Genomic DNA, 16178 nt, shown 5'->3' with positions numbered 1-16178 from the left:
GCAGTGCTTCCTGGCAAGAGAGGGAGCAGCTAAGGGTGAGGCTGCAAAGTGGGTAATGCTTTACACGTTGCTGCAGGCCCTTTGCAGCAGAGGCTGAGGCAGCAGTACCCAGACTGAGGCAGGAACCACCCCCATGGCAGCAGCTGAACCACAGGACTCAGTGTCAGGGTCTCATTTTCCCCCATTTCAGTCCTATACTGTTTTCTCCCCCACAGAAAGCACAATGCAAATATCCCCTTTAGGCCATAAAATCTCCACACTAAATAATCACCTTCAGCAGCTCTCTCACCCCAGAAACCAGGGACACCAATGGCTGCTTTCAAGCTCACATCTCTCTACCCAAATCCCAACCACAAGCTTCATCTCACTGTGAAAAACTTCAGTACATACTCCTTTAAGGTCAGTCTCATCCTAGTCATCTTTTATCATCCCCAGCAACCTCCCCCTTGGCCTCCATACACCCCCAGAGATGCTCTGCTTACCAGAATACTCATCTCATGCATTCTTGAGGACTACTCCAAACCTCCCCATCAGTCTGTAATAGCTATCCCTACTCCTCCATCTCAGTCACCTCCTCTGGCTGTGTCCCACCTTATGTGTGCTGCAAGTTGCCTCTCCATAACTAGAGGAACCAAAACAGACTTCTCTGTCTATTCAAAAAATGGTTAGCTTAGCAACTGTGCATCACCTGCTTTAAAAAAAAACACAAACTTATTTCTGCTCCCCCCACATCTTTTTACCAGCAAGGAGGGGAATGTTCCAACACCTCAGCTGAGAGTCAGTTACAGAAACGATGGGAACACCTGAACCAGAGTCTTTCTGCAAAGCAATTGCCCTTCTGAAAAGAAGGCAGTGCCCATCCAGGGGCAGATCTGCAGAGGCAATGCATGTTAAGGTGCATCTCAGGCAGCTTGGCAAAAAACCTTCTGGTACAAGCGATGGTAGGACAGATGTCCAGTGCTGCATTCTTGCAATAAAAACAAGCTTCAAATGATTAAGCTGAAATTTTAAAAATAGTGTTTCTGTGGAGAAAGCAATGTTAGAGAGCAAGCAGAATGCAAAATGACACAAAGACAGAACAAAATGCATTAATAGGGGAAGAGAAAAGGCAGCAACAAGAATTTAGTTCTATCTTAATTTCAGAAGTGTACTTCCTACACTAAACTAACATTATCCAAGTCATCTCAATATCAAATGCATGAAAAAACCCTTCTCTAGTAAATTAAAGAATATACTGTTAATATGCAATAAAGTTAACAATTTAACTAGTCTCCCAGCATCTCATAACATCATCCAATTTAGTACTACTCCAGTTAAAAAATAAAACCTTGACACTGAAAATGTTTATTCCATATTAAATGGCTTTATTAGCATGTGCCTTCCACTATCACATACATTAACAACACAAACATCCTGTGTGATTTGTCAGGATGAAATCTTTATTTTGGCATCCTGTCCTGGTTAAGAAAATTTCAGTGTAGGGTGATGTTGATGCATATTTTCTTTGTTAAGGATAAGAGGCGTCAACATCAGCCTACACCAAATTAAATTAAGGACATTATCAAAGTATACTAATCTTGGAAAAAAATAAAGAAACAATTTGAAACTAATTTTAATGTTGCTTGGGGTTTTGTTTTTATAGCTGTCAACATTCAAAAGATTAAATAGAGGATAAGAAATGAAAGGGTGGGACTAAAATTTAAAAGCTTAATTCTATCTTCTTTCTGAATAATGAAGTCTCATATCCGTATAAAAATTACTTTAACCACAGGTGTAAAATTCTTTTAAACCTTTATGATTTATGCCCATCACTGCTTAAACTAATTAGTAATGCTATCTTCTGACAAATTTTATTTTAAACTTTCAACAAGAACAACAAAAGCCCAGTGAGAAGTATTGGTGGTTGGAAACAAGGATTTTAACTATATGATATTAACTCATTTTTGGCATTATACACATTTTGTTAGCTAGACTGTTAAACACCAGTGATTATATCCATGGTTATAGTAGATACACTGTCACCTGAGGAGGAATTTGAAATGACAGAAAATAGTCATTTAACTTACAGATTTGTAAGAGTATAACTGGATTCAGAATTTGACTTCCATATCAGTGATATGAAAGGAGAACATTTGCAATTATTTAAAAGGATAGCATTTAGTTACACAATTTTTATCTTAAGACAGCAATGTAGTCTAATACCGCCATAAAACAATTGTGTTAGTATGAAATCAGGCAGATACCGTCACTGACATTTTTGTTATCTAAGTTGTGGGTTGCATTTATCAATAATGAGAAAGTTTTAGACATGTACTTCTGGAAATGTTAAAAATGGCAATAATAATTACAGTTCTATCATGTTAATGCTTTTACTAAAACACCCACTTTCTATGTGTTGAATTGAAATGGAAAGGAAAAACGACTGAACTTCAACACTACAAAGCTATTAAGGATCCCTCACCTTAGAGCAGGCTTTTTCAGTTTGCATGCATTGAGAAGATTCACAGACCTGCTTAATCCAGATTGAGAGGTGCGTAAACAAAGCAGAATAAAAAGTGAATGCAACAATAAAATGTGGAAACAAGACATTTACAAGACTTACATTAAAAGACAAAATTGCATGCTTTCAAGATATGAAGTCACGTGCAAGAGTAAACAACAAAGTGCTTATTGACTCAGTTAGATGTTTGATCATTTCAAACCATACATTTAAGAACACCAATGTATCTTTGAATGACAAAATCTCAGCAGTGCCCCAATAGACTGACCATTCGTAAAGCGATTCAAAAATAAAATTTAAAAAATAAATAAAAGAAATCAAAGAGGATATCTGAAGGAACACGACAGATGATCCAGCTAAAAGACAAAGACTATTTAAAAAGCAACAACAAAGACAAGAAAATAAGTCCTCATATATACATACATATACCACTGCATAGCATGAATGTTTCAGGTAGTTGCATTACTGAATTGTGGTGAACAAATCTGGCCAAAATTAAAAAGATATATAGTTTATTACTAAAATTAAAATTTTACTAAAATTTGGGAAAATATAAAAGCTTTTTAATAAAAGAAATTAAAAACCAGTCCACAATGCTCTTAAGACAGAAACTGATGGCATTAATATTTTGTCTAGCACTCATTCTGACCCTCATTTAAATCAATTAGAATGAACTCAGGAATAACATATGACTTTAATTTCATTATGCCTCTGAGCAAAATGCACTAAGAACTTTAATTGTTCGAGATATTGTGAAGTGGCGTAATAGCTTTGCCACCCGAAGTTCAGTGGAGAGGGATTTCTTTTTTAATTTATATTCTAAAGATTTTAAACCATTTTCTTTGAGTGATGAGTGTTACACAGAGCATTTAACTGAAGGTTCAATTCAGAGTTTGTGTGTGTGCCAGTTACAAACCACCGCTGCCCCCCAACAGAACGCACAACATTAATTCCAGGCGACTGAACAATTTCCTAGGGGCCATGTGTTTAGGGTTTAGAAGAACAGGAATTTATCATATTAAAGTATTTTATTCTCCCTCCAAACAAAGCTCTTTATGTTTTCTTTGTTCCCGCTTCTTCCTTTTGATCTCCATTGTCAGAGTTTTGCACCATTGTAATACTTTGCAATCTGCTGGGGGAGAAAGAATGACTGATTGTCTCCTTTTGAAAGGCAAAGTATGTGCAAGCCTGCAGCCTGCACCAGCATCCCTACTGGGAAAGGTACTGTCTGCATTCTCCTCCCTTATATTTTTTTTCCCCTTTTTCCCCCTCAACTCTTGGAAACAAAGCTATCCTAGATGAGTCACAAAACCTTAGATTTTAATAGGGAACACAAAACATTACTACTGCGTACTGGCCAAATTCCAAAGACAAATTTAATGTTAAGCAGGAAACTTCAAGCCACATTACACGCCAAAGAAAGAGTGCAGGGGGAAGGGAAAGTTCTGCTTACAATACATTAAACTTATCTGGAAGGAAAATTTCAAATTATTCTAAGCACAAAGTTTACAATAAAAACATGGCAGCACTCAAAAAGCTGTTACTCAAAATAGATCATACACTACTAAATCATAGAATTAGTAAATATACTAAAATTCAAATCAAATCCTCTGATCAAAGGTTTCTTGTGAAGATGACATGGAAACACTTTTCAAAGCCAGGCAATTCTTGATTGTCCATCTGTGTCAGGTGATTGTTCAACCCATCTCAGAATCACTCCAGCTCTCTGTTAGCTGGCTGGCACTCAGAGCCTCCCAGCTGTGTTCACATGGTCCCCAGAGCCTGAGTGCAGCAGCTCCTCTTGGTGCTTGACCACAATTTTTGGTACCAGTACTACCAGCATCACCAGGCTTTCTATCTTGCACTGTATTGCCACCATACACTTTTATAATGCAGTTGATCCATGTTTTGGATTTGTGCTTTTGCTCTATACAAGTTATTTCCGTCCTTCCTTAACCTGCATAATTGGGTATTGACTGAATGAGATCCGAATGCTGAAGCAGGGTTTGGTGCCCTTAATTCTAATTGAAGTCAGAGTCAGTTGAGGTTACTCAAAGCTTTGCAAGATCTGGATCTAATTATCACATTAGGCCCTATAACAACCTACTGATATCCAGTGATACATGTTTTACATATGGAAAAGCAATATGCATAGAGGTTAAATGATTTGCATAAGGTCACTGAGAGAATATATGGCAGAACTCAAATAAAAGCCTGCTAGTTCCACCCTTTCAGCCTCAAGCCTTTTTTATTACCTCAAATTTTATATTCCTGCCAGAAGAAGTCATTTTCATTTCAAATATTAAATGGGAAATCAGAAAATGTAGTGAACTCTGAACCACATCTCCTTGGTAATCCAGCAAGGCAGATAAGCCATATACCAACCTGCGGGTTCAAACGAGTTAACCAGCACATTTAATACAGCTAATGTATGAAATGGGATTGTCTCTGCAGACATACCAGTAAATACACCTATTTCTTAGCAGGAGAATGTATGGATGCACACTTAGTCCCACACAGACTATTTGCATATATTTACATAAATAATGCACAACAAACTGTTTCAAGGGACAGACTGATGTCATTTCAATTGGACATCATACAGTCTTAACCTAAACAGTGCTAAGTATAGGAGAAGAGAGGAATCAGAAATCATTTGATTGTAAGCTTTTGTTTCATGAAGCATTAATTAAGCACTTGGGAAAGACTTCATTCACCTGCACTTTCTCTTGGATATATGGTCACAGATAATAAAAACAAGGAAGATGATAATTTTTACTACTCCAATTCTAGCAGATATTTGTCAGTCTCAATAGCAGATCAAAAGTTTAGAGGATGACTCAGTAAAAATTTTTTCCCCTTTCCTATTGTTGTTTTTAATTTTACTTCCACTGTTCAAATTCTACCTTTTCAATTGTGAACCCGTGTTGTATACAAAAATTACTAAAAGCAGTCAAGCAGAAATTAAGTTTTAAAACATCTATGAACACTTAATACTATTTACAGCTGCTGTGTCACATGACCATATTTTGGACTAAAGAATACAGACACTACAGATTAGCCACAGTTCTGGAAGCAGTTCATAAAAAAAAGACCACTGCCTAGCAGAAATAAGAACTAAAAAAATAGCTTGAAATTTCCCACCATCTGGAAACTGTGCAACACTGAGAAAAGCTGCTAGCACAAATAAACAAGTCCTACCCTTTGAAAAAGGAAGCTATTTGATCTTGCTGATGTATTTCCATTACTGTTTTATGCATAAAAACATGCAGTTCCTGAAGCTAAAAGGGTCCAGTATAAACAAAAAGTGTGATTGAATTAATCTTAAGGATGCATAATTAATCATTCTTCTTGACTGTGTACAAGAAAGATATTTGGAGTACTTACTGTAACATCTTTGAATAGTAAATATGTGAAACACCATTTACTATAAAATCCTGAAATCTGATCAGTTATTTCAAGGTTCACTATTAAATGATTACAGAATAATTTACCAAAGATGTTTTGTACAGTAATTAATTGATGAGATCCTTACAATTCAATTTTATTACTCTAAGTATATTTATAGGCAAAGCATAGAAATATGCTTTAATATAGTTTAATAAAGGTAATTTTAAAGAACATTTTCGTATTAAAGACACCAATATAGAAGTTTAGAGCATTTGAAGGGAACAATAATTCTACAGCATTTGAATTTACAACTGCTTTTTTCAGGACATGGAGCTCTCCTAAGCACTCTTAATAAGTATTCATCTATATCAGCAAAATTATTCATATATACTTTTTCTTTTCCAAATATACATTTTCAGTATGCATATTTAAAGCACCTTCAGCCTAGCTTCTGCAGCAATGAGAAGGGACAAAGCATAATGAAAGGACACTAAATCCTTGCCCTGTGGAAGAATTTCTCACACAGGAATCAAGGCAGTCTAAAAATACCCCCTCAGGATGCTCTCTAAGGACCTTCCCACTGGCATTCTGGCTACCCAGGCTGCATGTGAGACAGGTGGAAGGGATACAGGGTACCACTTATCTACAGGGATCCTAAGCTAGGATAATGCCTACAGGCTGCATGCAATTCTAGATGGAAAACCTGAACTACATAAAGGCCTCCAAGAATAGAGAAAGCATGAGTATTCTCCTGACCTGCACTTCATCCACTCTACTCTGGGGCAGAAAGTCCTATGCTGAACCCTAGAGACAGAGCACAGCAGCACAGTAAGGGCTGATCAGACCAGCCTGCCAAAGTCTGCACCTGCAGCAAGCTCCAGCTCATAAGAGCTCACAGGAGTTCATTTTTGTGACATAAACAAATAAGATATTTTCCAGTTTTAATTGTGCACAGCTAACTTCTCTCTACAATAACAGAACCTGGAGTTTCTTGAAAATCAGCCCCCTTCAAAATAGTAACAAAAACTGGCACATCCTTAGCCACCATCTCCCCTTTGAGGAAAAATTCACTTTATGAGAGAGACCTCAGATCTTAGCAGATTAATGTTCTCATCTCTACAACTTACCCTCCCTCAGAGCTGACAGCACCATCAGTACAAAAAGATGAGTAGACACATGAAATGTACAAAAATCCCCCCAAACCCCACACTATTATCTTTTACACACATACCACGCAGAAGATAAGCACCACAGTAACTGCCATGTATAACTTGAACTTGCTTCACCCAATCCATTCCATTCCTTATAACCCAAATGTATAAAACATTTAGTCCATTTAAAAACAGCTACACACAAAGCAATTTGGGGCAGAGCAGTAATTTTTAAAAGGGCTTAAATACATGCTAATGGTAAGATATCTAAAGATGGATGTTTTCATTTGCATAAATTTGTGCTAGGCAGAGAATTTTCCTCCTCCCTGAGATGCTGCTAACCTTGTGCATGCAGTTTATATGATAATTTTGTTAGTGAGAGAACCAGTAATGATAACATCCTGATTTGCAATGATAACACTGTTTCTCTGAAGACCATATATTTTCTACTAGCTAATCAAAGAATTGTTGAACAACTTTTTACATCATGTTGGGCAACAGTAGAGTAGAAATGCTTTATTCTATGCTAAATTCTTAAAAGCAAGAAATGAACACAAACCAGTAAGACTAAGCATTGTACATTCTTTCAATACGCATAGCAATAACCTTAATTGTAATCAGAATGAATAAATTTAAAGCCTCTCAGAATGAAATCCATCTCCTTTTCTTTCCAAACTAAATATTTAGACTGTTGCTTTGCAAGTAAGAAAAACTGCATATCTAGAAGGTTAAAAGAGGAGCTATACCATGTTTTCAGTTTCATATAAGGCTATAAGGTTTCTCATAGGTGCCTACCTTTTTGCTGCTGGTGCTACAGTCTCCTTTCTGGTTCCTGATGGAGAAGGTAAAGAGCCACTTGGTTTCTTTGGTAATACAGTTCCATTGTTAACTGTGGTCCTTAAAGGCAGGGTTTGTACCAGTGGTCTTGCTGTAAAACAAGCATAAGAAGAAATCATTGTCTTCATTTACTTTTCTGTATTTTTTCCTCAGCAAACAACACTAGAATATTCTAAATTTTCCACATAGCATGCCATTTTTGTGTCACTATGGCCAAATTCAGCACAGATGAGGAATTTTAAAAAATTATTATTATTCTTCATAATAAAAGTAAAAACTCTGTCCTAGATCAAGGAGCTTAGTGGTAAGCACAAAAGTAGCTGTCCTCAAAACCAATCCTGCTCTGTCAAAAGAACATCAGCCCCTTGCCCACCTAGATAGCATCCAGAGGAGTGCTAAAAATGAAGGCAAGTTGTCATCCCAGAAACTCCAGCTCTTCATCCCCCAATCTTCTTGGAGGTTTTCCACAAGCAAATTGTTTATTAAGAAATTTCTCCTCCCCCAAAATGTCTTTTTTCAAAGAATGTGGGCTTATGTTTGACAGAAAGGATTTGTACCCTTTACTCAGAAAAAGCAACTGAAATCAGCAGAAGAGTGAAGGTAGTAAGTGGGCATTATCTACCTACATTCTTCTGACCAAATGTTGGCTCAAAAAAGGATATACATGTCATAGCTGAAATTAAAATTAGAATAACAGAAAAGTCCCATGCAAGTAGTTAGAAGTTAGTTGCAAAAACTGTGTTTAAAACTGCAAGCAATGAGTACCGATGAAAACTACTGTGGATCACAGCCTCAAAACAGAGACACAAACATGACTCTCTACACAGCAGGGAAAAAAGCTTGAATCACTTGAAATTTGATAGAACTTTGTATTACAAGCCATTGTAGAGATGCCAAAAGCCTCTGGGTTCAGAGAAATGCCACCTGAGAGAATGCAGCAGTCACAAGTCACTTTAGGAACATAAAATTTCATTGAACTCAGAAAGGATGGCAGGGAGAATACCTATGATATGTTCTTCAAAAAAGACTGCCAAGGATAGAAGATCTAAAAGGCTAAAGTGAAACAGTACCAATTGTATGCAATTATAGGTCATATTGTAAGAACATCCTATTCTAGCACTGACAGCAAGCATTTATTGACTTGTTCACCCTAAGTTTTCATACATTGAACAAAAACATAGACGTGAAAAATTGTGCCTTGAGAAGACTGTCAGTAAGTATGGTCTACTAGAGAATGCAATTTGCAAGACAAAATTTGCCTTGAAACTTTATTAGAATACAGACTTACTTGTTATGTGTTTGTCATTTATTTGTTTAGAGGAAAGAATTTAGAAAACAACCTATAAGGGAAATACTGAAGGAGTGAGGCTTATTTGGCTTACAAGAGTAAAGGATGACAGGAAAGAAAGTCAACAAAGGAGATAAAAGAAGAAAATTTTCTCTTTGCTCACTGAGGGTGCCTTCCAGTCCTGCCTTCCATGATCTGTTTTAACTGACTAATGCTGTCTTTAGAGCTCATACAAAACATCTGAAGTTTACTTTGCTATTTATTTAGTTTTTTATTAATTCATTCAGATATCTTAATTTTATTTACTTCTCCTTTACTAATTTTTTTGTATATTAAATTCTTTTTAGAGTTTTGTGCTGGAAGTTCTGCTGCTTGTTTCCTAATTGCTGCATTGCTGTAATTAATTCATATGTATAAAACTGATTCTGGTGCATTCTATAGAACCACAGGTAACTACAGTTGAGAAGTTGTGGACCTGTCTCCTGGCAAGCTTTCTGTAGCTTACAAAACTTTAACAAGCTTTGAGAAGACTACTTGAAACTTCAATTGAAGTTAAAAAAAATAAATGACTAAAATATTTTCTTATGTGTAGTTATTCAAAAAAATGCCTGTTAAAGAGTAGCTGGAGTGAACTAGCTGGAGTCTGTTTACTCTCCTAACCTTATGAAATTGAAACTAGCAGCAGCCAGGAATAAACCCTGCAACCTTTAACAGAAGTTTTGCTTCAGATCCAGCACCAACCCACAATCCAAATTCTGGAAATAAAGATTTAAATGGTCAGCTAGTGTAGAAAGCAACACCATGAAACTCTTGCACAACACATAGAAAAACTGTGCATTATTCAATAAATCCACAGTTTACTGGGGAGCTATCTCATTTTACTTACAACAGCTAGTTCACACCAGTGGTAACTGGCATCACAGTCACACAATCCCAAATGTGTCATTGCTGTTAGAAGTCAGTAACATACTATTACTGCTTTGTCAGTAATGTTTATTTTGGAAGTTCTGGTGCTTCAAGGTCTTACCTGTGGTAGCAGGACTGACAAGTTTATCAGCCTCAGCAGCAGCTTTTTTAATCATACTCTGATCTATGGATTAATAGGGCTGTTAAGTTTACAAACAAAACCAATAATTGCAAAAGGAAAAAACAACAAGCACAAGTAAAACAAAGGCAGGAAGCCATACTGAAACTCCACCAAGTAGTAAAATGAAATAAGGAAAGTAAAAAGAAAACCAAACAACTAAACAAAAACTCAAAACATTAGGGAAGGAGTTTCACAAATGGACAAGGTAAGCCGCTCCCTTTCCATGATGTATGCTGCTTTTAAGCTGCTTAGCTCAAGTTTAGAACAAGAACACAAAGCTTGAGCTGGAAAACAAGCTCAAGATTTTTCCATTATAGATTTGAAAGCCTGAAACTTGAAGTCTTTAAATTAATTTTAAATCTGAAGTATTCAGAAAAATTAAGTCGTTTGTCCCATGAAGATTCTTGTTCCAGACTTTATAGAGTACTGGGGGGATCCTGTTTTTCCAAAGGCACAGACCTCCCACCACATGCACACTTAATCCTGATCTACTTCATATATAGATCAAACAAAAACAGCAGCATACATTATGCTTCAAACACCAGTTTGCTTGGACACAATTTCTGTGACATTCTGTGGGCTCAAATTCCACTTTTTAAAATTCCTAATGTCATTAAACAATACAGGGAAAATAAACAGGTTCAGTCCATGCAGCCCAAGGGGTAAAGCATGAGAAGTCACCACCCTAGCTCCTCCCATGTCTAAAAAAGCCCCTTTCCTAAGAGTCTCCATCAGGAGCCTCCATAATGCTATTCCAAACTAAAATTAGGCTTATGCTAAGTAATTGCATACAATTTGTTATAAAGTAGTGCCTACTAACAAATAATAGACCATCATATTTGACAAAACAGCTGGGAAAAAAGCAAGTGATCAGAGTACTTCAGATTCTCTTTCACGTTTATAATTCATGTTTAATAAGGTTGACCATACACTAAATGATATAACTGATGTACAGCAAACTGGAAGTTCTTTACACAAACAGTCATAGTATTGATTTTCTCCAGAAATTAGGTGGGTTTCATTGGCAAATACCAGGACTCACTCTGGTAATTTGCAATGGAAGAGCAATTGACATTTGTAGTCCTCTATTTGAATTATTACAGTAAAACTTCTTATACTGTAATTTCACACATGTTAAGAACCAGGCATGACATATATACATTAAAAAAACTTCTAAAAGACACACAAAAAAATGCCACAAATAAACAAACAAACAAACCCCTATAAAACCAGCCATAGAAGACATGGGGATAAGCTTACAGCAGCTTTTCTTCAATGTACATTGAACTATGGCTCTAATGGTCTGCCATGACCAAGAAAACCTCTCCTGATTTAGATTCAACTCTGCTCACAGAATCCATGATAATCTGGTTTGTATTTTGCTAAGTAAAACAGCAGGCAAGAACAGATTTGGTCACAACTCAGTAATAATTTAGTAATTAAGAACTTTGTTTCCTCCATGCATAGATAATATCTATTTTACAGAAAACATGAAGCCTTTTAATCCCTTGTAAAACCAGATTTGATGGAACATTTTATCACAGTGGAGGCTATCTTTAGTAACATTTAACTTATCTGATATTTAAAATGTTTTTATCAATAAAACAAAGACAAAATAAGATTACAATAGAAAGGGAAGAGAACATGAAGACAAGATTGCAGATATTTAGTGCCTACTCCACCTGACAGCTAGAATGAGACACAACCAACTCATTATTTGGCTCTGTAATTCTGTCCCTTTCAGCTTTCCACATCTCCAGACACAAAACTTTGTAACAAACATCTCAGTTCAGCAAATTAAGTAGCTCCTACCTAGTCTGTTAAATCAAAAACTAGAAGTAAATATTTTTGCAAAGTCACAGATATATAACTGAGATAAAGGAAGTACTAACTTTAAACTGAGAAATTTGTGAATCAATAAACATGTAACATAATTCTCATGCAAAGCAAGGTTTCAATTAATATTACTACATATCAGGACCCCAAAAGAAATAACTTCTTAAGTTAGACAACAAAGAGCCTGTGAAGTCTGCACTTTCCTTCCACATCTAGGCTGCCACCACTCTTACTCCTAAGACCACCCTAAAATACCTGGTGTGTTTCTCTAAGCTGCACACAGGCAGTCTCCCAGGCCTTGGCAGTCTCACACACTACAGTAAATCACATTGGCTGGGTTCTACTAAACCATCACTCCTGTGAAGTGCTGGATGTTCAGGTCCAGCTTTACTGAACTGTGCACAGAAAAATCCATTCCTGCAGAGCAGGAGCCTTGAGAGAACATACTGTGGCACATGGGCACAGCACAGAATTCTGCCAAGCAGTGACATCTGTCACACCTTGCTGGCTCTGGCTCTGCTGCTCTAGAACATGGTCAGGCAACAGCCACAGCTCTTCCTTTCCTTTGTAGCTGAGCAGCTGGTTTTGTACCATCTCCTTAGTCATGTCAGCTCTGTGCTAGCTTAGAGCTCTGACTTATGTCTGTATGATCCATAGATACTTAAGACATTTTAAATTAAATTTTAATTACATTTTACTTCAGTTTAATTCATTTCTAAATGAAATTAAAAATAAATTTAATGCAATTAAAAATCCTAATTTTTTTAAGATTAAAAACCCCCCAGCCTTTCATTAATTTCACCCACAGAAGACAATGCCTTCCTAAAGAGTTAATAAAACATCTTGATCAGAAGTAAGGAAGTGGTAGCAATGGTTAAATGTAGATTGTGGATTAAGCATGAAGAAAATGCAAATGCTTTGCTGGTTCATGTAAACTGTAGAAGGCTCACAGATTTAACTCTCTGGATTTTTATGCGTTCTTTATAACAGATTGAATTTCAAATGTATTTTATTTAGAGTTTGATCTGTTGATTTTGAATATTTCCAGATCCAATGAACATCCTATTTTAATACATATGAAACACTCATTGAGCTGCACTATCTATTTTACATCTATCTGAAATGCAAACCTTTGGTAGGTCCTTTCTTGTTCTGCATGGCCTGCTGCTCCTCTGTGATATTCAAGCGCCGGACCACATCAGCAAGGGCAGATTTGAGCAGCTGGATGTCATCTTCCTGCATCTGGACACGCTGCTCCAGAGAGGCAATGCGATCTGTGACCTCCATACTGCTGCAGCAGAGGCACTGTCATCTAAACAAACAGCAGGAAAAAAATGCATTATCAATAATGGATAGCCAACCAGAAGTACCTTATACAATTGGTTGCAGGCTTTTCTCAGACCTGATGACTTCTTGAAGAAGGTTTTTAAGTGACTAAAAGGAAGAGATGGAAATTTAAAAAAAAAAAAAAAAAAAAAAAGATACTTAAGTAAGATGTGATGACGAGATTGGTTTCAGGGCCAGCTGTTAATTGGGTTCCACTACCAATTAACTGCATGTGAAAACTGTAGCGATCATCATCACCCTTCACTATTCTGCTCAACACAACATTCTGACACTGCTGGGCATTCAGCTAAAGAGCTACATTTTCTGATCTGCTACACACACCCTTCCAGATTTTTCTTTCTCATATAGATAATAGAAATACATTATAAATACATAAGTAATAGATAGGCTTACACTTTTTCAAGCTACCATACACAGACTGAAGAACAGATATTGACCCAATCTGTTAACCCCTAGCTTTAACCAGCAGCTTTGAGAGCATTTCCTCTGACTGAAATAAAACCCCAAATAAATTCAGAATTACTCAGTAACTACAATCTAAGCCTGCAAGTTATTAAAATGGTCATTACTTTGCATACAAGTCACCCGATATTTGGAAGTAACCCATAGAAGCTTCAGGACTGTAAATTCGTGATGAGGACTACACACTCTTTCCACTCAAAACTAGTAATAAGAATATTTTTCCTAAATGAGCTCTTTTGTTCCTATCACATAGAAACACTGTCTCTTATTACAATATTAGGTTAGCAGAAATAAGAAGAAAACAACACCAAAGACATCAAAGTCCATATCAAATAGGCAAATAAAGCACAATTTTAAAAGAGAATTGCAAAGTTTTATTTAATCAGCCTTGAGACCCAAAAAAAAGTTAGGTACTAACTTATTGGATGATCTTAAGTAATGTTAGTCAACTCATAACTTAGTAAGTCATTCTGTAGCGAAAATGGATATATAAGTTACTATCTACAAGCATACTTGACTTCTTCCTCACTCCCAGGGAAGTCTGCAGCCTGTATTTCTTCTATTAAAGCTGAGCTCTCTGTGAAGAAGGTGATATTTGTTTTCATTTCTTATGTTCTTAATTCTCCTCCATTCCAAACCAGAATTTTCCACTTTTGTAAAGGGCACAAAAGTTAAATGGTTTGTGTATAATAATAACTCCTGTTGAATTTTAAAACAAAGTTAAGTGTTTAAAAAAGGAAAACAACTGTTTCTGAGTACACCTAAAAGCATGTCCAAAAATGTCAATGCATACAAACTTTTAATCATAAGGGTCTGGGAAAAATAAATGGCTTTTTTTTTTTTTTTTTTTTTTTTTTAATAAATCTATTCATCTCCAAACCACTCCAATAGAGATTGGTTTTGAAATCTGTTACTCAGATCAGTTTTGGCTTCCTCATCCCTCATATCCTCAATAGCTATCTGTGGTTATCAAAACCTGAATTAGAAACAAGTCAGAAACAATGTAATAATATGACATTGTTACATTACAGTCCAAAAATAGCTACAGGCTATTATAGTTCAAAACGCTTGTTAATTCTCTTATAGGATTTTCAGACTTTATTTGAAATATCAGCATTAGGATATTCTTAGGCTGAATATAATATTAAGGTAAGTATCTGGTTCTGAATGAACTAAATCAGAACTCAAGTTTCTGAAAAACGTTAAAAAAACTTTCCCCATGGCAAAGCTTTACAAACTTTGGCCTATTCAGACTTCTGCTCAACACAGGACTCTGTCCTGTAGCTATCACAGGTAATTAGTCCCCAGACTCAGAATAGCAGCTATGCTGGCAGCAGTAAGAGCTGCCTGCAGAACTTAACCTTTCCTCTACAAACAAAAGCTCCACACTGCTCTAATGACTTTACACTTTAACTCAGCTGGAAATAACATGGATTAGCATACTGGACAATAGGCAACCAAATCAAAAGCTTGAATTAACCAATACAAGCCAAATTCAAACTTCAGCCATTCTGCCAAATTCAATATCATCAGGAATAGTTTTCCTCTGAATTCACTCAACAAGAAATAGACAAATCCCAAAACCAGGGCAGTAAAGGAAACCCAGGGGAAAATCAGTTGGTGTTGAAATGATCTACCCTTGCTACAAAAGAAAACATCCTCATTGAAGTATCCATTTCACTAATTTTGAGTGTGTAGGAACAGCAATTTTGCCCAGACATTAATCTTCAAGTGGTAAATCAGTGTCACTGGTTTATTTACAGTCCTGTAAGAAATCACTCCCTTTAATAACTACTAAAGTTCTCTCCCTCCTCCCTTCCCCCATCTGCCACTGTGACTCTTCCCCTCACACCCTCACTGACCAACAGGCCCCAAAAAACCCTTTCTTGGACAGATCATCTGTCCCTTCCACTATCATCATTCTTGTAGGGTCCTGGCAACTGTAACCTAGAGCTTGTTTGGTTTTTGTGGTGGTTACCTCACTGGGTGCAGTTCCCTTCCAAAGATGCAGAAAAAGAATAATTTTAACAGCTTTCAGTAAGATTGCAGCTGGAGACAAGATTGCTTACATTCCAGTACCACCTCATTTTACCTCCTCTTTGCATGCATGTACAAGTAAGCTAGAAAAGAGGCACAGAATACAATAAAACTACATTTTATGAAAAATGCGAAGTTCAATTATAAAATAAGCATAACCTGTCTGTTATGCAAGTTGAGGATGGAATGTTCATGCCACTGAGATCATTACATCCCAGTATGTTGAGCAATAAAGTTGCACCT

General features: G+C 36.5%; 1 protein-coding gene across 1 annotated transcript in view; it reads right to left on the bottom strand.

Moving 5' to 3' along the window:
• EML1 (EMAP like 1) overlaps positions 1–16178 on the bottom strand; it is a 78187-nt gene that overhangs the window by 37225 nt on the left and 24784 nt on the right. Inside the window, 3 exon segments of the mRNA XM_056492542.1 lie at positions 7837–7969; positions 13220–13384; positions 13387–13401. Coding sequence (XP_056348517.1) covers positions 7837–7969; positions 13220–13384; positions 13387–13401 — 313 coding nt within the window.

Source organism: Oenanthe melanoleuca, chromosome 5 (genome assembly GCF_029582105.1).
Source record: "Oenanthe melanoleuca isolate GR-GAL-2019-014 chromosome 5, OMel1.0, whole genome shotgun sequence".
Classification (NCBI taxonomy): Eukaryota; Metazoa; Chordata; class Aves; order Passeriformes; family Muscicapidae; genus Oenanthe; species Oenanthe melanoleuca.
Note: the sequence above shows the minus strand (reverse complement) of the source record. Positions and strands in the feature narration are given on the sequence as shown.